The sequence below is a fragment of the Mycteria americana genome, chromosome 1 (genome assembly GCF_035582795.1).
Source record: "Mycteria americana isolate JAX WOST 10 ecotype Jacksonville Zoo and Gardens chromosome 1, USCA_MyAme_1.0, whole genome shotgun sequence".
Classification (NCBI taxonomy): domain Eukaryota; kingdom Metazoa; phylum Chordata; class Aves; order Ciconiiformes; family Ciconiidae; genus Mycteria; species Mycteria americana.
This window is the reverse complement of record NC_134365.1, coordinates 119,073,564-119,100,549: the sequence shown is the minus strand read 5'-3', so window position 1 is coordinate 119,100,549 and position 26,986 is coordinate 119,073,564. Positions and strand designations below refer to the sequence as shown.

Here is a 26,986-nt window from a genome sequence, read left to right as displayed (position 1 = left end):
GTTCAAATGTAGGCAAATGGTCTAGATTTCATATATATATACACATATACACACACAGACTCACACACACACGTGCGTATATATGTACATTTTACTTTACGAGAAGTTGCTTTATTGTCCATTAAGCTAATGTGTAAATGTAATCTTTGCAAAACATGCAGTTCTGTCAGGGCATAAGTTACAGGTTGTTTCTGTATAAATCCAACCCCTTTCCTTAAAATACTATTTAAAACAAGTGTGTGATATCTTTACTTGCAAAATAGTGTTTCAAACTGCAATAGAGATTTCAAGCTATATACAGACTACAGTAACAGTTTAAAATGATACCCAAACATGTGTTTCAGGTTCAGATGTACATTTTTCACTGTTCTTAAGTTTAAAATCTTCCTATAATGCCAATTGTGATAGCACTATAATTTTGCTTTATCACTGTTGAAGAGTATTATTAGTAAGTGAAATGTGGGGTATTTGGCCTTTATGCCCTTTCTCTCCCATATATTGAATATTTTGAAATTTGCAAAACCTTTTAAAACCCTCATGCACAAAAGTCTTCCTCTCTATGGTGCACCAACATAGGAACATGTCTATGTGCTATGGTCAAAGAGGTTCTCTGCCTTCCTTCTCCTGAAAGGAGTTGACTTTATTAACCATCTTGCAGAAAACAAGATTTGCTTAACAAGAGCATCCTGAAAATACCTATTCAAAGTATGGGCTGAGTTGAGCTTTGGGAGGGGAAAGTGCAGAAGATCTGTGAAATTAGCAGGCTAGTTCCCTGCTCTTGGAGAGGTTTTATTGTGTCCATTTCCATTAATACTCTGAGATGAACAGTTAGCTTTATGTCTCTGTAACCAGAGAGGGTTCAGAGGAGTGTCCTGTACTCTGCTGGGCTGCTCTCCACCTCCCTTTATTTTCCTCCAGTTAGCAGGCAGGCTTTCTCATAGCCTATGGGTTACCACTTTCTTCTCTCCCCCAGGGTTCCTCTGGGTTGCATGGGAGAAGGACAGAGCTAGTACCTGAAAGCAATGAAATGTTCTCAGGCACTGCTCTCCTGTGCCCCCTCCTTAGAAATGCTCTCTGTTCATCCCTCCTCAGTGCTGCTTCTCTTGCAGAGAAGTTCGCTGTCAGAAACTTTTGCGATGGAAATCTAATGTTAATTGGCAGAGCCTGGGTCTCACCCAGAATATATAACATATGCTAGTATTTAACATCTTTGAACCAGATGTTCAGCAAAACCAGAGATCTGATATCTCTGGAGATAATCACATACCAGCCTCATCTGCAACCTTCACTCTTCCTACTCTGAGTGACACCTCCACCCATATCTGACAAAATTCACAGCACTCTTTCCAGATCATAGAGAGCTCCTGAGCAGATACCACACATTGGCACATGATGAGAAAGCATGAGGCTGTGTCATCGCTAAGGCAAAAGTTGCTTTTAAGGTAGGCTTCTTGAACACTGGCTCCCTTTCCTCCCTCTATACTTCTTGAGCCACTCCAGAGTTGCCAGATATTACTGTTACTTTTTCCTATGCGCATGCCTTAAGGATTTCTCCTTGCATACCATCTAGTGTTATCTATGTCCTGCCATGTTTTTACCATACAGTTTTATGGACCCAGTATATGCTTGATCATATTGCAGAAATAAAATAATTCAGCATGGTTATGCATGATTGAAAATCTTCTTTCTCTCAATCTGAACTGTAACATCCACTGTACACCAGTTGATACAGCTTTCCCAAGTACAGAGCGCTGCTTGGAGATAACTTAATGATACAATTCTGTAGGATACAATACATTATATAAAGTGGGAAACTTATTTCTTCCATAAAATTGCTTATTCAAATGTAGTCTTGGCAGAAACATACTACGTAGTATTCTCCTAAATTACAGGAAGCAGACTTAACGTTGCAGGTTATAGCTGATGTACCTGTTTATTTTCAAGTGTTTGAGTATAGGTATGTGCTCTGCTTTAGAAGAGTTTCAAGACTGACATTTAATATAATTCTGAATTTACAAAAGTTTGTAGAGAGTGAATGCTGAAGAAATGAAATTCTCTTTCAACTGTAATGTAAAATTGAAATCATAGCACGTTTCTAAACATGATCATACTTGCTGACCTCTAATTCGTATAAGTCTGGTTTTGCCATGCTGCTACAATCAGTTATCTCCTACAAGTAACTACAATCTAGCTAGGCCATTTTTAAATTATGTAAAGCTGTCTTGTGGCAGTGTTCTTTCTGGTTTTACTTTCTCAGTCTACTGCTTTTCTTATGCAATGTACAGCTTCTCTTCTTTCTCTGAAAAGGTCTTGGAGCTCCTCCCAGTCCTGGGGTAGCTAGGAGAGAAGTAGAAGGTAACATAACAATTTTTGTATTCTAGAAATGGATTTCTAATTTAATACCTGAGTAATATTATTGCCCTTGTGATACTAAAGGTGGTTTCATGAAGGTATTTATTGTGTAGGATCTTCCTTCTTTTATTTAGCATAGTTTTCAGACAGCCAAGTTGCTTCCTGTTTTTCAGTGATGGTGTGAATTTTTATAGAAGGCAGTCTTAATTTATGAAAAATGAAGTGAAAACTTAGACTGCACTAATCAAGAAGAATGCTTTCAAGGCTGACTCTCAGAGGAAGCTGTAGCTGACTGATTGCTGGAGTAAATACTATACCTGTAACTAAATCAGGAATCTGGGAAGCCTAATTTTTCATAAAGAACTACATATGTTCATATATTTTGAGGAGAGAAACGTCCATTTAAATAATTTAGCCTATAATTTAATATTTTGCCTCTTTCTAAAGAGCACAGTGTAGGTATTTTGATTCTGATACCTAAATGTATGTGACATACATTTATGACAAGCATTTCTCTTGCATTATTTTAGTTGGAGTATGTGCATATAGTGCTGAATGGGTCCTGTTTTAGCCATGTGAGCAGAGTCATGTTTTTAGGTTTCTTCCTATCCCCTCAGGAATGTGTCCCCTTGTGGCAAATATAGGTATGGCAACAAAAGTCCTAATATAGTCACAGTCAAGATGTCCTCCTGTGTACTACAATTAATTTTGCCTATATTGCTGGTTCATTTTTCTAAATTGGCAAAATCACTATATGCATAGAATAGTTCCAGTTGGAAGGGACCTCTGGCCGGTTATCTAGTCCAACCTCCTGCTCAAAGTAGGGTAAACTGGCACCAGGTTGCTCAAGGTACGAGTTGCATTACTGAGAACTGTACCCAGAAACCCATTCTAACCAGTTCTAAGAAAGCAGGGTTGTCTGACAACTGGAAGCCGATTTGATAAAATAAGTGTCTTATGTACCACAGAGTATTCCTTCCAGTTACTGTACCCGACATGGTGATTTTACCTTCCTGGGAAACAGGCAACAGAAACACAAGCCAGAATCCTAAACCTCTTTGCCTGTTAGAAATTGTGCACTTGTCTGAGGTAAAGGTAATTTTTTCATATCTTGCACTTCACAACTTGAATGTTGCATACAAGGCTGTCATTAGCATCAGCATGTAAAAGTTGAGGCTGGTGCTGTAATATATTTATCCCATAAACAAAGAGAGTAGGTTCAGGAACTTTGGTGTAGACCCTGTAGATTGCTGAACCATGCATAATTACAGATGTACTCTTCTGATCGTGTGATTTTTTTGAATCAGCATGTTACATAAGTTCTTTTTGTTTTAAAGACTGCTGTTAGAATATTTGCAGAATATACTACAAAAGAAAACAACTTCTAGCACGACTGAGAACACAGGGTACCTGTAGAAGTGGGCGTCTTTAGCTTGCAACAAATAGGTGGTGATGTGACTTAATTTGTAATTAGAAGGGTCAAATTACTTCACAAGTGCCATGGGGTAAGAGTGTGCTAAAGTAACAGCTTAGCTGATGGATAGACTTTAATATGTAACAACTTTAAAAAAAATCACTAATGTCTTTTTGCTCCCATTTCCATTAGTGATAACGTACCATTGCCATATAATAGCTGTTTGTAGCTTATCTAACAAAGATAATCTAATTTTTTTTCCATGCTTCAAAGCACAAAAAAGTCCTGGAACACAAAGAAAAGATAACTTAGGTAATACAGATACACGCTTTGTACTAAATATAATACAGAAAGAAGTTGATTTTGAAATATGTTCTAAGTCAGTGATCTCTAATATCTGTTCCAGTTCGTAATCAGCCTCCACCTTCAACTGGAATTTCAAGCGCAGGAACTGCTGGATATGGTACAACCAGACCGGTAGGTATTCTGTCTTAAAATAATTTTCCTCCTAAGTTTCAACAGTTTATTACACTGGTAGTGGGTTTTTGTAAGTCATAACAGATGTAAGAAAACGGCAAAATTGACTAGTCATTTTACAGCTTATATGAGTTAATTTCCTCAGCAATTCTTGTCTGTTGACTAAAAACACTTCAGAATATATATACTGGACATGACTTTAGTGTTTTGCACTCTATGCAGTCACTTCATAGGCTCCCAAATAATACAATATTTTATGTCCACTTTCAAATAACTGGAAAGTGCAAAGTTATTCTTTGTATTATATGTTAATGTTGACTACGTTGCTGATTTGGTACTACAAAATTATTATCTTCTGTGCTGAAATGTATATCCTAATGGCAGTTAATTGCTTGCAGGCAGTTAATGTATTATATAGGCAGTTGATGAATTATATTGCTGATTACTTGATATGTAATGGAATCTTGTACCTTGTTTTAAAAATTAATTTTGATAAGGGTCTTCATGTAGAAGTGAAATATTCAACTATTTCAGCAACACATTTAACAAGCATTAGTTCTGCATTTCATTCTTTATTTGTGGAACTGAACTGAAGGAACCGAATGAAGGATTTATGGGCGCCTGAACGCTTCACTACAAGCAAGAAATCAAGAGATGGAAGATATCTGCCCTATTTCTCTTAACAGCAGCAAGTAGGAGCCTTGTGTTAGGGAAGCAGAAAGTGTTTTAATAGCTAGAGGTGGTCTTAAAGAATTACTAAGAAATGGTATTGTTTGTTGGTAATTCTTTAGACTTTGCAGCATATTTCAGAGAGAATTTTTGCAGCAGCATGAAGGACTTTTCTTTCTGTATCTACATCAACCACAGTATTTGTGCTTACTTTGTTCCCTCTGTTGTGGCAGTTCCAGGCTCTTTAACTTAGATCATACCTCTTTATACCTGGATGTTTTATAGACTAAAAAGCAGCAAAAGGTGGCTCTTTCTTATTGGTTTCTTGGTCATTAGAGAACTTTGTTTTCCTTCTCTAAGGCATTTCACTCTTCTCATTGGGATAATATTCACAACGACACTGACAGGATGGAGAACACAGATATGAGTCTTTAGTAAGGCTAAAAAGCATTCTGCTTGCATAAATGTCAGTGGGATAGATACTGATGAGGTTTTTGACCTGTCTACAAATATGGCAAGTCGTCTTTAATGCCATATCTTTCTTTCAGGTAAAGTGATAGACCAGTTGTTGTGAATCAGAGAGAGAGAGAGAGAGTGAAGAAGCCATTAAAATAAAGATGCAGCTAACCACAAGAGTTTAAGTTAAATCCATACAAATTTGTTTTATTAAAAAAACAAGAGTTCTTTTCCACCTTTTAAATGAGCAAGAAACAAAAGAATGCTGCCAGCTGTGCAGAGATATGGGAGTTCTTGTAGAGCTTAAAGGAATTGTACCTTACTGGTATTGCCATTTCTATTGTACTCTTGTACAATATTGAAACCACTGAAAACTACTGTTGAAAGCCACCATTGAAATAACTTTTTGCTTATTTGTTTTTCTCAGAGATTGATTCTCACAGTGAACAGTTCTTGATCTTTGCACTTCTTTGTTATTTTCCCGGAAATGTAAAATGCCCTCTTCTAAAATTTGGATAAAGAAAACCTGGTATACACAGGAAAGAATGTATTGATTTATCACCATGTGCCTCACTTTTTTTGTAATGTGGAGCCAGCACAGGATTTGCGATTTCTAAATCAAAATAATTCAATAAAAAAATTGGGCATACAGAAGACACTCCACCAGTATCTTGGAATTGGCATAGTTGCAAGAATTTTTGTTCATATGAACAAGACGGAGAAAAAGTAGTACTCTTCTCTCGTGCTGTGCTTCTCAACACCCAGGCTGGACTACAGTTAGAGCTGCTTGCACATTTCCAGAAAGGACCATGGTACTGCAATTGCCAGCATAATCTCACAAGACAAAGCTGACTGCATCTCTTCTTTTGCAGATGTTGAGATTTTCTTTAAAAAACACCTAAGCAAACAAACAAACAAAAAACCCACAACAAACCAACCAAACAAATATAATAGAAGGTCTGAAAAAACATCTCCTAAGATCTGCTTGGCTTTTCAAGCCTTAGCTCAATGCTTGTTTGGATTTCCTAACTGACATTGCTGCTTTCCTTTTTCTCTGTTTTTTGGGCAGCATTTCATTTCAAGGATTTCAGGACCAGGGACAGTAGCCACGGCGGGCGCTGCTTCCCACTGAGTGGTCCTGAGGATTCTGTTAGACTTCCTTTCTGTTTCTTTTCTGTTCCTTTTTGATGTATCTTTTTTTTAAAAAATACATTTTGGCATTTAATCCAACCATCCTTCTTCCTACTTTCAGAATATTCAAAGAAATGACAAAATGCATCTTGGCATTTAAAGGGAAGACGGATATTTCAGAGGTTATGTGGTTTAAAGCATTTAGAAAGTTGTTAGATGAACTCAGCCAACTGTAATGAATCAGATGTTATACAAAGTCTTCGAAGTAGAGTACATACATCTAGTAAAAGTAAGATCAAGGATGATACTTGTTTTGTAGTGGTGAAGTTTCTTTGCTTGTTTTTAAATCATGTTTGCGTAGAGAGTTGTGTAATGGGGTTTGCTCTGAAAACCATTCCTAGAACATCCACTGTTACTAAGATTTTGTCAGAATATACCAAGTACACAAAATTTTAGAGCAAACAGATCTTAAACTATCTTGCCTCATGGTTTTTTTTTTTTCTGAAATCTAGCATTTTTATTCAAACGCTTTACATTCAGCTTTCAAATGTGGTGTTTGTAATTCATTCAGCTTCAGTTGTAATCTGGAATAGTTTCCTATTTCTCTTTAAATACTAATGTAGACTTTTTTCTTTTGTTTTATGAGAGCAATTCCATTCCCAGCATATTAACTTCTATTCCAACAAGTTTGGGAAGACTCCAGCCTTCAGATGAGGCAGAATGTATGTTTCCTTAATACTGTTTGCTGAGGAACAGGAGTAACTGCCTTACAGTTAGCAAACATAAGTTTCAGAGAAAAGAACTAACCATGGTCTTTTATGCGTATCTTGGACGTTCACTATATAAAATTGACTGTAGTTGTTGTTTGCAAATGACAGGCTATAATTATAGCCTAAAAGGTAGATGGTGTCTACAGTTTGCATTGACAGTGGGTTATCAATGTGTCCTTACGAGATCACCAAATAAGTAGTTGTTGCTGTTGTTTTTGTTGCTTACAACAATTCGCAGACTTAGGTAAAATTAACTTACTAATACTAACAAAATAATAAGTGTTTCAAACATTGTTGCACAGGTAAATATTTATATAAAATTGAAAACTGTTGTAAAAATCCTTTGCTTTGAATTGAACCTTCATAATGTTTTGAGAATATATTCTTTGCTTTTATATGCGCATAAAAAATTAGCTCAGCAACTGTTATCAAAGAATTTATTTTTCAGAGTCCTAATTATCCTGAATCATTTAACAGTAGATGACTACAGATCCAAAATAGAACTAAAATAATTTCTTTTTACTAATTATTATGTCAGACTGTTCCACCTCGCGCTGGAGTTATTAGTGCACCACAAAGCCACGTCCGTCCCCCTGGGGGAAGACCAGCACCTGAAACTCAAACCAAGCCAGCTGAACCACCACGGGGTAAGTTTACTTTAGAAGTTAAATACAAATGTCACTATTCAGTCAAGAGGTACTGTCTCTGGTTTGAATGCTTTGTTTTCAACAGTTGTCTTTGTTTTTCACTAGAAATTAAGATTCCCGAATGTAGTAACACTTGGCAGTTTCTATTAGAGTTGATCAGCCCCAAGTATTGTAAACCCTTATCAGATAAGAGGCAGCAGTCAGAGGAGATCTAGACCCACAGAGTTCATGCCATCAAGAGAAACTTTGATCAGACTGTTGTGTTCTGGTCTGGGCACATTAGTGTGTCCTATCATAAGTGTTGATCGCTGGACCATTCTCTGCAGTGGTTGCTCCATAATCATATTTGGAATAGTGTTTATGTTTGACTCTCAAAGCCACTTCCTAAACTTAAAGATAAAGGCTTTTTTTTTTTTAAATTGTAATTTTTCTTAAATTTCTCATTCTCAGTTTTATATCTATGGTAATAATTTTTAATGGAGATATGCTGAGCTTTTGATGACTTCTAATCTAGTTGCCATGAACACCTGCTGTTCTTACAGCTTCTTCTTCTGCAGTTCCGTCTGGTGCTTCCACAGCCACATGTTCTCATTTGTGCCATTCTTAAGATTTCTATTATAATTCTGTACAATGAAAAACACTGCAAATATACTTGCAGGCTCACCATTGCTTCCTGAACCACTAAAGCCTCAGGCTGCTGGACCTGCTCAGCCCACCACTCAGCCACTGCCTGTGCTAAGGATGCAGGAGCCTCTGATACCTGTGGCATCGCATCCATCTCAGACAAGTGCCCTACAAAGTCTGGAACCCCCACAACCGCCTCCTCGTAGCCGGTCATCTCACAGTTTGCCTTCTGAATCTGCTCCTTCACAGCAGCAAGTAAGTAAAAAAACCTTGTATATGCGTTTTTTCATTATGTAAATTAACACAGCTTGTACTGAATGCTGTCAATCTGTGAGAAACTCCTAAAGCAAGCAAACAAACAAAAATAAAGGTCAAAAGATTGGATTCAAACATCATCAGGCTCTAGTAGGATAATACTTAATTGTTTATGTGTTGTCTATGAATAACTAACATCTCAAATACTAAACATTTAACTTAAGATTTTGTACGATAGACTTACAACTTATGGACAACTTGTTCTTAAAATTATATTGTCATTTGACAGCTTTGTATGGAAAAATAGTCTAAGAAATTTAATTTTTTAATGACGTGCATGACAAACTGTATAGTAACTAGCTAACACAGGTTTTGATTACAAAGTAAGCTTTATAGATCGCATGGTGTGGTGCTTTATGCTGATGATAATTCACTGCAGGAAGATGATACTGATAGATACTTAATAGAAATAAATTTCTCCCCATTTGCCAGTGTCAATTAAAATACAGAAACATATCAAAATAACCTGAAAATTTAATACAGTAACATAAATATTCTGTTCTGTGGGACCATTTAGAGTGTTATTTTCAAAAAAAACCCTTTTTCCAGGAAAAGCCATAGTTTCTTACTACTGTTTAAAAAATGCAGAAGTAGGTTTTCTGTGCCGTTTATATATACAAAAAGCTAAACTTCTTCACTAAAGGCCAGTGCTGTTAGTTTTTACAGTATCAGGTGCTAGGCCAGATAATACACTACTTGAATAAAAGCACAAATTTATTGAAGCTGATGGATTTGTGCCCAGTTCTTACCAAGAGTAAATTTGTGGTTTTGTTTTCTGGTGTTTGGTTTTTTTAAACATAAATTCAGCTGTGGATATTTATGACTATGTAAGTTTTCATCTGTATTTTACATTTTACCTTATCTCTACATCTGAAGCCCACTTTCACTAAAGCAGTTAGTTAATACATATTTTGTACCACAATGAAGCAGCCAAATTCAGTCCTCAGCGAGTTGATGTTGAATTCTAATTGAAAAATCTTTAAATGCTCTTCCTTTCTTTTTGCTGAACCTCTCTCTCTGGCTGTTAACTTTTTTTCATTTTGGAAATTTAGACCAAAAAATGGAGGATATTTTTTAATTTACAGGTACAATATCAGGACTTTTTGTAGTTTGTTAGAAAGTATGAAGTGTTGCCAGCGGAGAATATACATGGAGGCATAAGGTACTTGAGAACGTACCAATTTTGTGAATAGAAACAGATTGCATTGTGTCACTCTTGAAAGCCTCACACCTTCTAAATGTAGTTTTACCACTGATCATTTTGTGAAAGAGGTGCAAGCAGTTCTTTCAAAATTATTATGAAAATTAAATATATCTGTGTGTACACACAGCAATCAAAAATATGCTTAAAAACACTGTAAACAGGTTTTTGAGCTGTGTAATGCTGTGGCTTTATTGTTAACAATATCCAAACCAGATAGTTTAAGACTAGTTCAGGGAGCTATAATTTTCTCTGCAGTCAGATTTCTTTGATTAATGCAGGCTGTGCAATCACAAGGAAGGCTGACTTTGAGCTTCATTTATTGTCTCCAGCTTAGGTTTTTTATTTGTTTCCTTCCCCCCCCCCTTTTTTTTTGTAAGTTTAGTTAAATGATGTTTATTTCATTTCTTGATTATCATTTATAAATACGAAGTTTTCTGAGAATAGGTCTTTAAATAAATACAAAGTGATATTTAAGAACCTAAATCTCTCCTTATAAAAAGAATTGCTTGTATACAGTGTGAATATTCAGGACTCTATAGATTACCAAGCAATACATTAAAAAAAGAAAAATAAGTTATTGTAAATAGTTTTATTTATTGTAAATTCAAGAGATTTTGTGTTTTGATTGAATGCGAAGTCTTACTTTTTTTTCAGCTTGAAAAACTATTACTATAGATGAGTGATTATATCAACAGAGTTCCCAGAATGAGGGCTGTAGTGCTTTTCATGTTGGTAGATGGTTAGAATTAGACCATCAATAGTCAAATTCTTATAATCAGTCTTCAAAAAATAGCACAATCAGCTGCACAATGAATGTCTGTATGAAATAACATCAGAATTGGCTCGAGCTGGTTTTTTGACTCTTAATGGTAGAGCTTTTAAGTCTTCCAATAGAATATAACAGAAATTTAAAATTTAGTATAGTGTGTAATAAATATTTTTGGTTTGTATTTGTATCTCAAAAAATGGCTTTGTGAAAACTTAAAGTATTTTTAACATGAAGTTGCTTTGTTACTTGGATTTTCTTCCTAATTTTCTTTCCTTTGATGTCTGTTTCTCTTTCACAAGCAGGAGCAACCATCAGGGTAACAGGTATCTGACTATTTACCAATCTTGTATGTGGTCTCCATCTATTCAAGCAGAAAAGATGTATGAATCTTGTTTTCATACATCTGCAGTCTCATCCACATTAAAAATCACCTGTCCACATTAATGAATTGACTGTCGTACCATAGTTTGCTTTTTCCTTCCATAATGCAAGTAAAATTGATACTGTTAACTGTATTTGTTAGAACCATAGCAAATATTTTGCTTCATCATCTTTTATGAAACAATTGGAACCTCACGTACGTTGCTTAGTCACTGCTGAATCTCCTGATCTCAGTCTATTTGGAAAAAAATGAGTAGGTGTTGGAGTTAACATTTCTCTTTAATACAAATAAATCCTGATGCAATTGCACTGCCAAAGTTTTTTCCAAATAAAACCCATATTTCACATTTTGCAAAGAACAGAGAACTACTTATTACCCCAAGTAAGATATATGGTTTGTTACAATTTTAAAAGCATTTCGTTCCAGTATTATTCAGAGCCAATTTTTACTTACAATAAAGAGCAATTTGGATTCATAGTTTCTTTGGGATGTTGTCCTTTTTGATTACTTGGTTAATAAACACAGAACTTAACCAGCTGGTGCCAAGCTGCATGTGATTTATATTCTTTCTACAGTTCAATTTTTCACATTTCCCCCCTGAGTTAGTTGATGCCTTTGTTTTAATACTATTTTCCAAAACACTTACTATATACATATACAAATACTCTATTTGAACTACTCTGGTTTTGGTTTGGTAACATTAGGCCTCATCTATTTTAGGAACTCTCTGATGTAGTAGTACCAGGGATGCGTGAACTGACGTTGTTTCAAAAAAAACACCAGAGTAAATGCATTGTTACCAGCATACTTTGTTTCTCCTGCCAACCAATTCAAGCTATAACCACAATTTTTTAAAAGAAATTGCTATGCTGGATACATTGGGAAAAACTTGTAATATTCCTGAGAGTCTCTAAAGCCTGTAGACTAATTTTGCATAGCTGCTTAGGCAGTGGATATGTGGAGACATGCTTCAAACTATTCACAATAAATGCAGTAAAAAGATGTTTAAAGATTGAGGTTAAGCTATAATAATATTGTATTTTAGTTGATAGTTTTAGCTAGCATCTTAGTTCAACAAAACATTAGTTAACAGAATTTTCATGCTAACTATCCAAACTATTTGGGTATATTAAGGTGATAGGTTAAAATGACAAATTTGTTTCTGAAATTTGAATTCTCAGAAGCTGTTTTAACTTAAGCTAAATTCATTGCATTCCTTTAATAACGGGAAGCTCCAAACTCTGTTCTGTCAGTGTGATGACTTGAACAAAGGCAGATATTCTACCTTTTGGGACAGTTGTTACAAGGTATAAAAGTTGCATTGTTGTTTGAAGACATTTATAAAAACAGGAATATTTTGTTTTTAAAAGATGAGACGTTCTGTGGAGAAAACTCTGTCTTCTCCATTTGGTATTATTTTAAACAATGATAACTTGCCATTTTAAAATATTACAAACTGATGATCATACCTTCACATGTCAAGAAGCACTGGAGATGCCTACAGAGGCATATGTCTACATAGAAATGTCTGAAGTGCATATACTAATAACACTAATTTTTCCTTTCATTGTGATGCTTAAATATTGCTTTGTAACATCAGTGTTATAAACTCTCAAACAATGAAACCTAGAGCTTTTTGTTTCATATTTGTGCTGGGTTATCACTTGTTTAGAATACAGCATCATTTCCCAAGTTTCTTAAAGATTTTCTTATACAGTGTCCACTAGTGCTTTTGGCTAGGGTTCTGACCTGCATGAAGTAGATTCAAGTTGCATCAAACAACAAGGGGGAAAATTGTGTTTAACAACTAGTAGGCTTTTCTTCAGAGAAGGGGTTAAGGGTTATTGTTTTCCAGAAAAGAAGCAATCATTCTACTACAAGTGCATTGTGCAGGTTACAACCAAATTGTACTGAAGTTTCAGTTTAAGCCCAAGAGCTTCTTTTCTTCTCATAGAAGAGTGAGAAATGGGGAGTTAGTCATAATCTTAAAATAGACAGCCACGTGATTACTAAGCACCTTGTTTTCTTTCCAGATTAAAACAAATGGAACGTACGGCACTAGACTTGAAACACAGTTAAACAGTGACCCTTTTGAAGATTTGTCATTTAAGCTGCTTGTGTCAAAGATGCAGACATCTGTTCGAACATCACCTGTTCCGACTTTAAACCAAAAGGAGCTGATACAGTTGCCTTCAGCAACACAAAGAAATGCTGATACTTTGAATACTGTAAATTGCATGCCAGCAATGCCTCCTGTTCCAACCTTTAACACATCCCAGGAACGTATGTGCAGTTCTCCAAATCCATTTATTACTGGACTGAACTGCACAAATCCATTCACTGAAAGGACTCCTAAGGCTGGAAACCCATTCAGAAAGGAAACGCAAGAGTCTGAAATAACTTCACATTTACTAGAAGGACGTGCCGCTTGCAATCCTTTCCCTTCTCTAAATCCCCCCAGTTGTAATACAAGCAAGTCTGTATTTTCTGTTGATGCATCTGAACACACTTTTTGCTTGCGAAGTAAATCTCTCATGGTCAAAAATGTACAGCCGAAAGGATGGGTAACATTTGATGATGATGAGGAGAATTGCAATGTAAAGCTAAAGCCATCTAAAAGTGTTCCAGATTTTAAGCAAATCGGTTCCAGGAAGTCAGCTGGATCTCCAGATTTGCTGGGCACTGAACAAAATACTTTTCTTGGTTCAGACTTCAACTTTGATAATGACTGGAATAAAAGTTCTACTGATTGTTTCTATACAATGCCAGCAAGAAGACCACCTGCACCTCCCATACCATCAAGAATAACCAGCAACAGATCCCCTGCAGATCCTTTCACTTCTTTGGCACCTAAGGTGTCACCAACGCAAGATTTTACAGAAAGATAGATGTTCAAAAATATAAGAGGTTATATTTGTTGCTACATTTATCCAGTAGAATAATTGGGCATTTGAGATTATTCTGTGTGCAATAATGAATTGTCAAATGCACTGAACCTTAACTCCACTCGTAAACAGCCACTATTGTTTGTGTATAAATTTTGAATATGTATATATGGTAGAGCACAAAAAATTGCCTGAAATTTATTAAAATCCTGATGTAATAGTATTTGAATAGACAGAGAAAAGAAGGATGCACTACTAATCTCATTAAAATATACCAATCTTGGAAATAGTTTTTGCTTAGGGAGCTCCCTCATTTCTGTTCCCCTTTGTGGAATTTAAAAAAAAAAAAGAGGTTCCCTGCTGGTAGCCTCCCCACTCCCTTTTCATTGTTTTGTTAATTGATATTTATAAGTATTTACCAAAGAGCTGCCAAAGTTTATTGAGATTTGAATGTTGACAAGTATTGTTTAGAAGTTGTTTAATTTATAACAGAGGCTATGGATATTTGTAAGGCTTATATTTGAATTTGAGGCACAACAAAAGTAGTTTCATTTCAAAATACAAACAAAACTTTGCATATTAATATATTCAATATTTGACTTTAATTTTCTGTGTCAGTACATTTCAGCTGTTAAATATTATTGTGACATATATTCACTAGCATTACTTCAGAATAATTGTTCCATATCATCCATTTATTCATTACTATTTTAAAGATACTTTTTTCCACAAATTGGAAACAACTGATACAACAAGTTTTCCCTCAACCTCTGGAAAAAAATTCCCCTTGGGTTTTGAGATACAAAGCAGTCTTTACCAGTTGCAGACAACATATTGGAGTTGGCTTGTCCCACTCTCCTCTTTTGCATGTTAGAAGGGCTTCCTTGTCCTATAGACAGACCTGAGCGAGGGAACCAACAGCCGTGTTACAACATCAGAGAAGGAGGAAGTCATCTTAGTGTGATTGGGCTGTCCGCTCAGCATCCTCCCCATCTAGTAGACTTACTGCTGTATTTTTAAAATGTTACTTTCAAAGAAAACAGGAGAACAGTAATTCTCTGAGCTGAACAACATCATTCTGTCACTTTTGCAGTTAAAACTAAATTAGTGACTTCCTCGCCCAGAGACAGTGACCATCCTCTGTGTGGTGCTGCTTTGAGGCTAGGGAAGGCAAAGTCACAGTTCTACATATTATGCTATAAAAACACAACTCTTTGTGCTTTCATGATTTCCTAAAGCTCAGATGAGATTACATAAAATACAGTATTTTTGTTATCTTGAGGCAATTTAAAATAACTGATTTCCTTAGCTCCATTTATGTATGCTATAAAACCCTGCAGTTCTCCTTACAATTTGCAGGGGCTTAGGACGTAACTCGTATACGCAGCTGCTCACTTTCACCCAAAGCGGAATGTGTCACAATGTTGTCATCTCTGGGGGGACTGCAAATACATGCCTACGCACATTGGCTTACTTGTGAACAAACTGTACTGGTTCTGCAAAACCAGGGACTGAAACACAACATACTAGCGTTATATTTATAGTAGCAAAAGACAGGATGACAGTACTTTTTTTAAATTCTCAAATGCTATCAAAACATTATTTATAAAATAATCCACTCTTCCTTAAAACAGTATATGGTTAGCCATGAGCTGCAGTTGGATAGAGGAGTGGCGAATAGTGAGTTTTATATTGTGCTTTTTTTCCGTTCAGGTCATTAAACAGTACTTGTACATTTTAAACAGCAGCGGTACTATACTCTTTGTGCTTCGGTATGTGAACTACCTTGTTTTAAACTGTTGCTATAAATATCTGTGTGATTGGTGTTTTGGTATATTCTTACATTAGCAAAACAATTTTTGGGGGAAACTTTTTGCTAGTGGGAGTTACGTGATAAATATGTTCTTTGTTGAATATTTAATTACAGTGATTAAAAACTACTGTCTAAAATGTACCTGGTATACAGCACCTCTACACTTGACCGGATTACGGAGACTGACAGCAAAGTACTGCAAAGGTCACAAGAAACGCTCCAAAAATATAGTGTGTAGATATATAGCTAACCGCTGTAACGTGTGTTAACGGAAATAATCACTAGCAGAAGTTCTGAAAATACTAAGAATTAAAATTAGAAACGCTCAACACATGTTCATGAACTCTGTGTTCCCTGTGGTAAATTGCTCTGTTAAATGTAACGATTTTCTTGCTTGTGGCACACACGTATTTATGGTTGTATCCTTTCCAGAGCCGCAGTATTGACGCTCCGTGGCGTACAACATTCCGTATCTACCCTGTGGAAGGCGGTGGTGTATTCATGAAATAAACATACCTGCCCTTAAGACATTTTTAGCTTTTTCTCTCGTTGTATCTCAGGTACTGCCCCGCCACCCTCCTCACCACAGCACTTCCGTGCTCACCGTAATGGCCAGGAGGGAGGGCGTGGGCGCTTTAAGCGTCTCTGATGACGACAGCGGGAGGGCCGGAAGCGGAAGCGCCGGCGGGCCGGAGGGCAGGCTCGGCGGACGGGTCGGCGCCGGGTGGGAGATACCCTTGCTTGCGGCCCCGGTGGGCGCTCGGGCGGGTGCGAGGGGAGGGCGGCTGGTACCGGGGCGGGCGGCGCCGCGCCCTCAGGGTGGCCGGGAAGCGGCGGGCGCGGCCTTTCCCCCCGCGCTCCCTTCCCGCCGCCGGTATCCAGGGACGCGGAGCCGTTGCTGTGGGGGGCGGGGAGCGGCTGCAACGGCAGTAACGGCCTCCTCCTCTCCCCACACAGGCGCAGAGCGGCGCCGCTGCCGGCCTCGGCCCCGGCCCCGCCATGGTGCGGCTGCATGTGAAGCGTGGCGACGAGAGCCAGTTCCTGCTGGAGGTGGCCGGCAGCGCCCGCCTCGCCGACCTGGCGCCCCTCGTCGCCCGCATCTACAACGGGAGGCTGAAGGTGCAGCGTCTCTGCTCAGGTACCGGCCCGCTGGGCTCACCGCCCGGCTCACTGCCCGGGCCTGGCCGCGCCTCCGGCGGGTGCGGGGCTCCGAGGCGGGGATCGGGCTGGCTTCAGAGCAACGGTAGCCCGGCTGCCCTGGGCTGGAGCACTGCTCAGTCCCCTGCGTATTCGTGCCCCCCTGGCTCACAGACTGGGAGCTGAGGGGCGGCACTGGGAGGTTACTTGGCTGCAGCCTCGCGGGAGTTCTACGCTGGCAGAAGTTAAGAAGTACCTCTCAAGTCCCAGCTTAGCAGCAGACAAGCCATCCTCCCCTCCATTTAAGAGAACAGTGAATCCCCACCAAAGTTGCCAAACCACGTGTAAATTCCCACCCTCTGGTATTTTAGTAGTCCTTATTTTTTGGAGACCGTTTGGAGCTCTGAGCTTCCCACTGTACGTGGCTGAAAATTCATCCATTGCATGACTGAACTGCAGCGTGTCCTGTCCCGCAGTGGCTGCATAAATCCTTTGTGACCAGAGGTGTAACTGATATGTGAATGAAATTCTCGTGTTGCTTAGTGCATGCGTGGTGCAAGGCATCCGCTTGCCATGTGATGGAGAGTCTCTGGATGTGTCTAAATTAGTGCTTTAGTTCAATTCAGGAGTCAGCTTTTGAAAAATATTTACTGTTTGTCCCTGCTAACCACACTTTGGTTTGCTTTGTGGGTCAGCCTGAGAATGCATGAATTGGAATTCCCTTCAGATGAGACTGACCTGAAGGGTGCAGTCCATCTACACCTGATGTCCTCTAGCCTCAAATACGTATGTAGTGTATGAGGCCATACTGAGGCTAATCTGGAATAAGAAAATTCCAAAACCCAGACACTGTGGTTACCATATTTTCAGCACTCGCTCTTTCTACAGATCTGCTGGTGTTGCTCCACAGTACTTGCTAATTTAGTCTTAGCCTTTATGTTGTCATGTGTGTGTCTATATTCCCAGCCACGGGAACAGAATTGCCATTTCTTGGGACTTGGGGTACTTTGGGTGTGTCTGTTGCGAGATGGATGTGCTTCAGTTAATATGGTGATGGTAAAGAGGCTGGAGGGCCTTCAAGGAAAGGATGCTGTGAAGTGGGCTGACAGCTGAATAAGTTGTTCTGGGGGAAAGTAGTGAGGGTAGCTTGCAGGCCGTGGATCAGATGCGACAGGCTGGACAAAAGGGTTAGGAAACTGCATCCACACACTGTCTACTCTCGCTGCGTGAGACTGTGCTTTGGTAACCAGCGTTTACACCTCTCTGTTGCCTTAGCTAGAATTACCCTGTACCGCTGTTTCTTGATTAGACATAAATTATTCTAGAGACTTTTTTTATTTCATACTGAGTGCAAATCTGACTCCTGGGGTTGGATGTCCTATGGACAAAGCTATAGTTAGTCCTGTTACATATTTTCTGAACTGCAAAGAAATTCATTACTGTATAACAATAAAATGTTTTTCCATTTCAAAAGAAGTTGCTTTCCCAAAAGTACTTAAAAAAAGGAATATGCAGTCAGCTAAACCTGAGTAAGGAAATACCAAAAAGAAAAAGTTTATGGCCAGCAAGTATTGTCTAGGTTTGCATACCTGCACTGTGTCATTTGTTACATTGTTTCATATATATGTGAAATGTATGAATTATAATGTAATTACAGCACATATAACTATATATTTGTGTGTATATATATACCTTATTATTTATTCCCTATACTTAGCTCATTAGAAACCGAAGGCTAGGAGTAAGTTTTGCCTGTGTGTACATAATGTGAAAGGCTTTTGTAAATGATACATTCTCAATAACACAGATTTTTAACCTTGTTCTCTAAACACTTTAAAGAGATGGAGGAGCTGGCAGAGCATGGTGTTTTCTTGCCTTATAATATGCAAGGACTGACAGATGAGCAAATCGAAGAACTGAAGTTAAAGGATGAGTGGGCAGAAAAGTGTGTACCAAGTGGTGGAAGTGTCTTCAAGAAGGATGAAATTGGGCGAAGAAATGGACATGGTAAATCTATCATAAATGTTTGTTTCTTTCCTTGCAGACATAGGTAATCTATAATATAATGAGGAACATGAAAACCATAGTTCTGCACCTTTCACTTTTACCTCACTGTCCTGGAAGATGGAAAAAAATGAGTAGATTTTAAGTAGGCCATATTTCAGGCCAGCATGTTAGCTGGCTCATGTTTATTTGCTAATTATAAAAATAATCCTATAAATAAACTATATGAAAGGTATTCAGAGATTTGTTAAGTGGTAACTATTTCAAGAGCCTGCTTTCACAATAGATCAGCTAAAATATCAGTTACGTACGTAAGTCTTCTGTCTTGGATTAGGGCCTGGTGTAATGTTGATTTAAAAGCCTAAGTAGTAGTATATCTCTTCAGTACATATGTTATTTAACTTTGCAACTGTAGTACTCTGAAGTAAACTCCAAAGATAAGTAAACAATTATCAGAAGCAAGTTTGACTGTTTCACTTTAATTTATTCTCCCCATTTGTAAATGCATACTTGTGTACTGTTTTTCTCCAGAGGCTCCAAGACACATTAACAGGTTGTTTTTCTAAGATATCTCCTTTTTTCTCATTCGCTGTGACTCAAGACTTACTGAACTCACTCCTGTCACTTTTTCCTTCTGCAACTCCAGCCAAGTGTTTTGCCTTAGCACTTGGTATGTGTATCGAGCAACACTTCAGAGTCGAGAGCATGAGGACTGGTTTCACAGAAGAGACCGTGATTGTCTTCTTGCTGTCTGTCCCTGTACTCCTGACACCACAACAGCCCTTGTCGGGTCAGCAGCCCTTTAGACGTTGATTGCAGGGCAGCTCAGTTAAGGAGGAATCTTTGAGTAACTTAGTCTTAATTTCTCATACGCAAACAGCGTACCCCAAGTGTCTTATTTTGGGGAAAATAAATCTTCTAACACAACAAATTGCCCAATCAAATTTAAGCCTTTGCTGAACTTGATTAAGAGCTTGAACTTGATTAAGAGCTTATATTATAGTCAAATGTTTTCCCTCCTCACTGTGTTCTCAAAAGTAGCTGAGTGTCTTGTAAGTAGGCATGCGGACAAAGCCTGTCTTTTTTGGCATGGTTGTGAGCAGTGTTGGGTCTTACAGTAAAAATTTGCAAGCAAACATTGACGTAAGGACAGTACCACTAGTAGTTGTACTCAGGCATTTATTTGTTAGTGGGAGGACAGCTTTGTAATATTAACAAAGTTATAATATTGAACAGCATGTAAATGTGGACCAAACTAAATACCATCAAATGATGCATTTAAATGGTCAGCTGTGAATGAGTATGATTTAACTGGATTTTTGTTTTTGAGGAGAGGCTTTTTATAACAATTAAAATAGGTAACTATAGTATGAAACATCCATTGTATTTGCAGAACTGCATTTGCTGTTAGATTGAAATTTTAATTGGAAAAAAGTCAGAAAACCCCAAGCTCTTGTCCCCTTTTATGCACATCTGCCAGCACAGCCCACAATAGTCGTAAGTACGGCATGGGAAAGAGAGTCTTGGTTTTGGTTGTGGTGAGTATGAGATTATGGCTGTTGCTTTCTACTCAGTATTTTTGTCCCAAATGAAGTTCCAAATACCAATCAACTGTCTTTGTGGAAAAGTAAGTTTGGCTCTCCCAGGACAAATACTTTTTTGTTGCTTAAGTTAGTAAGAAATATGGCAATGAACTAGCAAACTGTGTAAATAGACTGCAGCGTAGTAGTGTCTCTCTTGCTTTGTGATTTAGCAATGTTTAATTTGCTTACAGTAGAGAATAACATGGACAAGTCATTTGCTTGGTTTCTTTATAGTAAGTGTAGACTATTAAATATGTGTCTCTTCTTTTCAGCTCCAAATGAAAAAATGCAGCAAGTTATAAAGAAGACAATAGAGGAAGCCAAGGCATTAATCTCTAGGGTAAGTTTCCTGAAGGAGCATGTGTTATGTGGGACTTTCTTAATAGGTGCTATGTAGTTGGGCAGCTTAAGAAAAAATAGACTTTTTTCAGTGCAAGGGCTAACAATTTTTGAGTAATATAATGAAGTGATGTGAACAGTCTAATAAAAACTGACATTTCTGTTAATGATTTTCTTAATGGCTTTTGGCAAGCTGGTTCAACAAGTTAAGGAGTCAGATACTAAACTCCAAGTGAATGCCGGCAGCTGAGACCACATTGAATGATTAAATTGCATTTAATTTCATCCACGTGCTCTTAATTTGCTATTGATGCATTCTTTAGGAGAATGCTTGTCGTGTTTTCTGGTGAAAAATTAACTGCATTCTGTGATGTTCCTGGAATAAAATACCTTTTGCTCATTAACATAGTCTTTTGAGTTTTATGTATAATTAATTGAAAAATGTGTTCTAATCTCTTAGATTAGGCCTTGGTTTTACAAGCGCTTGGGCTCATGCTCAGTCCCAGTGAGTTTTTGTGTTTAAAGATAAGTGTGAGGGTATGCCCTGATGGGACTATGGTCTCAGTTATTCAACTTCATTTTATCAAATCTGTAGATGCTCTGTACTGTGTCTCAGCTTCCATATTACTTTGAAACACAAATTAAGTAATATTTATTATCAGATTGCTTTTTTGTAAACATCTGCAAGTAATTTTCTTCTCCCCACCCCTACAATTCTGGGAATTAGTATGTGTGGAACTTTAAAACAGCTTTAAACCAGTTATGCAAATAGATAATGTTACTGAATTGTTAGTGTTGCCTGTGCACTTAAATTGTCCTTCTTGGCTGTTTCATTGCTGATAAGTGTCGTATCAGTCATTTAGAGTGAGCAGCTCAGTGTTTCCAAAGGCCTTGTAGAGGCAAGCAGAGGAGCTGCCCTGTTGCCTGGCAGTGCTTCCAGTGCACTGAGTTGCAGCACACCTTTCCTGAACTGAGGCAGGATTTCAGCCAAACTATAGCAAAATCTACGCAAAATGAGAAGTTTCAGATTACGGACTGTAAAGATTTTCTGCAGATGGACTTTTTTTTCTGTTGGATTGCATCTCATCAACTCTGTTTCTAAACAGGGAGGAAATTAATAATATGTAGTTTTACTTCTTGAGTTGAAAATATCTGCAGATCTGGTCTCCACTTTGCAGGTCTTCCTGGGTTAAACTTCCAACTATATACCATGTTGTCATTTACAATAAAAAGTTGGAAAATTGCTCCAGTGCGTGCTGACTTACTCTAGAAATTACTGCCACTCACTGGTGAATGAAGTTAAGGATAGTTTGTGAAGTGGTTTGTTAGGTTCATCACTTTATAATGATGAAAATGAAGAAATATGATTGTGTATTTAAAAAAAAACAACAAAGGTTTGATCATCTAAGATTGAGAAACCAATTGTACTTGCCAGTTAACTAGTTTAAGAATGTCCACAAGGAGGCAACATTCTCTTACTCTCTTTCTTACAAACCTTGTTACTTAAAATACTGGAACTATTAAATCCATAAGCAAAAACTTTTTCTTCTCTTCCAGATGCGTCTTGTTTTTCCTCTATCCATTGCAGTAGGGTTTGGAACGATCTCAAGTATTTGATCTTACAGAACTTTGCATAAGCTGTGCGATGTGTCAGGCTTTACTCTTTTGCTCACATGTGCTATATTTTTTTCCTCAAGTTTTAGGCCCCTTCTCTAGCCCTCACTTGAATTCTACTTTTTTGAATCTTGTTCATGAATCACAAATACTTGGAACGAAAGACTCCCCATCCAGTTTCTGTGGTCATATGCGTACTTACTTGAATGCCTGTATCCACAGACATTTGTTACTAAATACCTCCCCCACAATTTAGTGAAGATCTCTCTTCTCCCTCCCACCCCCCCTTTTTTCTCCCCAGTGTAAGCAAGCTACATGGAGGGGCCAAAAGTGTAGTGATACATTCAGAAGTTGATATTCAAACAGGAAAATTTGTGCTCCTAATAACTTAGTGCAGCCAGTTAGCTTTGCTCAAATATCCCACTGTTGAACCTTTGAACTGACTACAAAGCAAAGTCTTTCTTCATATTTTTTTAAATATCCAATGATCCCTGCCTGTATTTCAGAAACAAGTTCAGGCCAATGTGTGTGTTAATATGGAGATGGTGAAAGATGCATTGGACCAGCTCCGAGGGGCTGTGATGATTGTGTATCCAATGGGATTGCCTCCACATGATCCGGTTAGGATGGAGTTTGAAGATAAAGAAGACTTGTCAGGAACTCATGTATGCAGTAATGTATTTGGATTATATGTGGTGCTTGGGTTTAATATGTGCTATGCTGTTCCCCATTTTATCAATGAAGGTTGTTTTTGTTTGCATGACAAATTTTGTTCAATATTTTTGTCTAATAGTTTATGTAAAAGCACACCAATAGCTTAACTAGAAATACGATGAATGTTTATTTCAAATGTTACATACAAAGTTCAGGTAAGGCTGGAACTCATTTAAGTAGCTTGTCATTTCTTTGTAATGCCAGTGTTGAGAATTTATTGCCCAAAGTGTTTATGTTAGATCAAGATTGGATGGAATATGAATGAAAATGCTGTAGATTAGTATGAGGGGAAAGATGTAGCAGAAGTATAGTGTAAAATTACACTGGCCTTTCTGTTAGGAATTCCAGAAAGGTTTTCCCAGAAAATTTTTCTGGTTTTGAAAAAAAGCAATAAACAACAGCCCCAACACTTCACCTTGTTTGTTTATTTGTCACAGGCTGGACTTGAAGTTATAGAAGAATCAGAAGCACAATTATGGTGGGCAGGAAAGGAGTTGAAAGAAACAAAGTTGCTCTCTGACTATGTAGGCAAAAATGAGAAAACAACCATCATTGTCAAGATACAGAAAGTAAGTATCGGTGGGAGATTTCTTTACAAGTTACTCACCTTTGGCTGTCTAATTTTCTGTGGAAAAGAATTGTCCATAGGTGTATAAAATGGATTAGATTAGTTCCGGCTTGAGTGTCTTAAAACTGTCCATCTATTTTAAGATTATAATTTATTATATTCTAAGTTTTTCTTTAGTAATTCCTTTGCCTGTCAGCTAAATACTGTAGTTGCTATTACTTGCTTCATAGCACTTTTCTAAAGTACAGCAAAGAGGTATTTAAAAATAGATGAAATACAAACTGAAAAGTTTAAAAAAAACTCACCTGGCCCTCAGTTCCATCTCAGTGCAGAGCACTGAACAGACCCAGTCATTCAGTCTGCCCAGTTTTTCTAATTGTACTTGTGAATGTTTTTGTCTCCATATTCTGGCCTTTAAAAAACAGTTTTAAGGTGTCCACACCACATATGCACAAATATGTGGTGTGGATACCTCTCTTCTCCATTTCAGTCTGTTCTGTGTCTGAAAGACAGTGTCTGTAACTCAGTAATTTCCTGCCTGTGATGTCCTGAGTTTCCTCATGGCAGGTCCTCAAACTCTCAGTTGCCTTGGAAATGTGGACATGCCTCTTCTTTGAGAGGACATGGGTTGTGGAAGAGCCTGAATTTACGCTTTCCCAAAGTGTTCTGTGAGAACTCACTGAGTGCTAGAAGGAAGAACAAGCTGCTGGGCTGCACCACCCAGTTGCGCTGTTGGCTCCAGCTTACCTAAAGCTCCCAGCTGAAATTTTTTTAAAGAAATGAGACTTTCCAGTTGTCAGATGTGGTGAAGCAGATGAGGCCTTCTGTATTAATTGTGAACACAGGTCTGAGTCATCCTCTGGAATAATGAGCTAAAATGAGGCAAAGATCTCTTGCTGTTCCTCAGTTTTATAGACCTGATGCTTCAGCAAAAGCCAGTCATTGAGTGTATACTGGTATCTGATGCAATGGTCATGTTCTTGCAGTATCAGAATTAGTACCAAGCTACTGGGACTGTTCATTATTTTTTTGGACAAAGTGATTTTGTACTAACTGTGCAGTTCTGTTCATCTCTGATGAGAATGCCGTACTCAAGGGAAGAATGTCTGGTGTTTCAATTCACTTTCAGAGCTTTGCCAGAAGATGCTCACCCTGTTCATATGTGTGTGTGTATATATATATATATATATATGTGTGTATGTGTGTGGTCATATATATATATTACTACATTCAGAGGGTGCTTTTGTGAATGTCAAATGTCTCAGAGTACTTACCCATAGCTCAGAATTATTCTGGAGCTGCATTTCACTTCCATGTCAGTGAGAGCCTCTCTGCCACAGAAAGCATTAGTGTTTATGGCAGATGTTATTATCTGCAGGTGTCTGCAATAGAATTCCTCAAAGATAAGTCAAGTGATTTATGAGTTTGTCATTTAGAAGACCAGAACTGCTTTCTCTTTCCTATCAGGGTGACTGAAAAATTGTGTGACAACTCAACAGCCATTGAAGTGTAGGCTCCCAGGAAAGTTGTCTTGCTGTTTAATTAGTTGATAGACCTCTTCAGAGAATGCAAAGTAGTACGGTGGTTTTCTATCTGACCAGGGATGCCTGCATTCTTGGGTTGGAGAGCTAATTTAAACCACCCCAGACCCTTTTTGTTCCAGGGAGGATTCACCATCTCCATTCAAACTGTTCTGTTTGCTATCGTTGACAATAGCTGTTATAGGCTATTTTCTGCTGTGCACGTCATTTCTTCCATGAGGACAGTTGCCTGGAAAAAAAAATTTCTTTTATTTGTAGTAACAAATAATTCTTTTTTTAATTTGTAATGTTTGTAACTGCCTGCCTTCCCTGCTTTACTAAGTCGTATGCCATCTTGAGTCTGTATTAGCAGGGGAGCTAAAGATGGATGAGCCCATCCTGAGACATCTAGAATGGCCTTAAAGCAGAGAGATTTATTATGTCTTTTGGAGCGGCAGTTTAAGTAAAATAGACTCAATCCTGTTTGCAGCTTCCATTGATGTCCACAAAATTGACAGCATGATTCAGATGCTGAGATGAAAAAATAATGCTCACTTGAATGCAGCAGAAGTTTCTCAACATTTATTTTCCTGTCCTGAAGGACCTTATTAAGTTTGAGAAATCCTGTTGTCTGAAGAAGGATTTTGCTCTCTTTGCATAGCAGCTTCTCTTTTGTATTGCAAACACCGTCATAAATAAAATTTACGATTTCCCTTTCAGAAAGGACAAGGAGCTCCAGGGCGTGAACCTCTGATTAGTCATGAAGAGCAAAAACAGATGATGCTGTATTACTACAGAAAGCAGGAGGAACTTAAGGTAAGAGTGTCTTTTTACTGTATGTGAGCTGTGCTGTTGTAGACACTACCCGCAGGTTACATTCATTACTGTCTTCTTAACCTGTTGGTTCTGATTACAGAAACTAGAAGAGGATGACGATGACTCATTTCTCAATGCTGAGTGGGCAGACAACCATGCTTTGAAAAGGCAATTTCATGGTGTAAAAGACATCAAATGGGGGCCAAGATGAAGCTCGGCAAACACCTTTTTGCCTCTTTAAGCTGTTTGGTTGATAGACTTGTTTGCAATGAGGAGTTGTGTTGTGTGCGGTAGATGCTGCTGACAGAAACTGAAATTGTCACTTCCGTAGCAGATGCCTGTTTCAGCCTTAGGTTTTCAAGAAATGTTTACATTTCTGTGTAAGTGTAGCAGCACTTGTCTCTGCAAAGAGTAGAAACAATCCTGTTGAAGTTCATTACTTTATTAGGAACTTGTAATTTGAATTTTGAAATATTAAACTATTTCATAGATAATATATGTAGTAAATATGCACTAGAATGTTTGGTATTGTTTCAGGTGGTCTTTGTACTTTCTTCCTGGTTCTTGCATTTCTTTTAGATGGTATGGTCTGTAGAAGGTAATTTATTTTATAAGAAATCAGTTTTCCCAGGCTAATCCAGTGAAAGTCAGTGATTTTTATGTGTTTGCATTTCAACATAGCTAGTTCCAAACTATCATTTTTAAATGAGTTGACGTCTTAATGATTGTTTAAAGGAAGTATTCTTATATAAACACAAGTAACACAAAAATCCTTGCAGAATG

General features: G+C 37.8%; 2 protein-coding genes across 7 annotated transcripts in view; both read left to right on the top strand.

The window, feature by feature from the left end:
- SYNJ1 (synaptojanin 1) overlaps window positions 1–16,251 on the top strand; it is a 67,981-nt gene extending 51,730 nt beyond the window's left edge. For 3 of the 5 annotated variants that reach the window (XM_075517521.1, XM_075517528.1, XM_075517556.1), the window contains exons 25-30: window positions 2,308–2,355; window positions 4,040–4,078; window positions 4,173–4,243; window positions 7,808–7,916; window positions 8,575–8,795; window positions 13,244–16,251. In XM_075517521.1, coding sequence (XP_075373636.1) covers window positions 2,308–2,355; window positions 4,040–4,078; window positions 4,173–4,243; window positions 7,808–7,916; window positions 8,575–8,795; window positions 13,244–14,098 — 1,343 coding nt within the window. In that variant the 3' untranslated portion in view covers window positions 14,099–16,251. The remainder of the gene's footprint in view (window positions 1–2,307; window positions 2,356–4,039; window positions 4,079–4,172; window positions 4,244–7,807; window positions 7,917–8,574; window positions 8,796–13,243) is intronic. The other 2 variants (XM_075517535.1, XM_075517546.1) reach the window with 2 other exon arrangements.
- Window positions 16,252–16,587: 336 nt separating this feature from the next.
- On the top strand, window positions 16,588–26,986 carry CFAP298 (cilia and flagella associated protein 298). 2 transcript variants are annotated; one of them, XM_075517566.1, is made up of 8 exons: window positions 16,588–16,660; window positions 16,866–17,046; window positions 18,885–19,052; window positions 20,905–20,972; window positions 23,092–23,250; window positions 23,737–23,868; window positions 26,108–26,203; window positions 26,304–26,986. In XM_075517566.1, exons 2-8 carry the CDS (start codon window positions 16,908–16,910, stop codon window positions 26,412–26,414), a joined length of 873 nt encoding a protein of 290 aa, XP_075373681.1. In that variant the 5' UTR covers window positions 16,588–16,660; window positions 16,866–16,907; the 3' UTR covers window positions 26,415–26,986. The 2 variants fall into 2 exon arrangements, with proteins under 2 accessions (XP_075373681.1, XP_075373691.1); XM_075517576.1 differs by having other exon boundaries at window positions 16,602–16,676.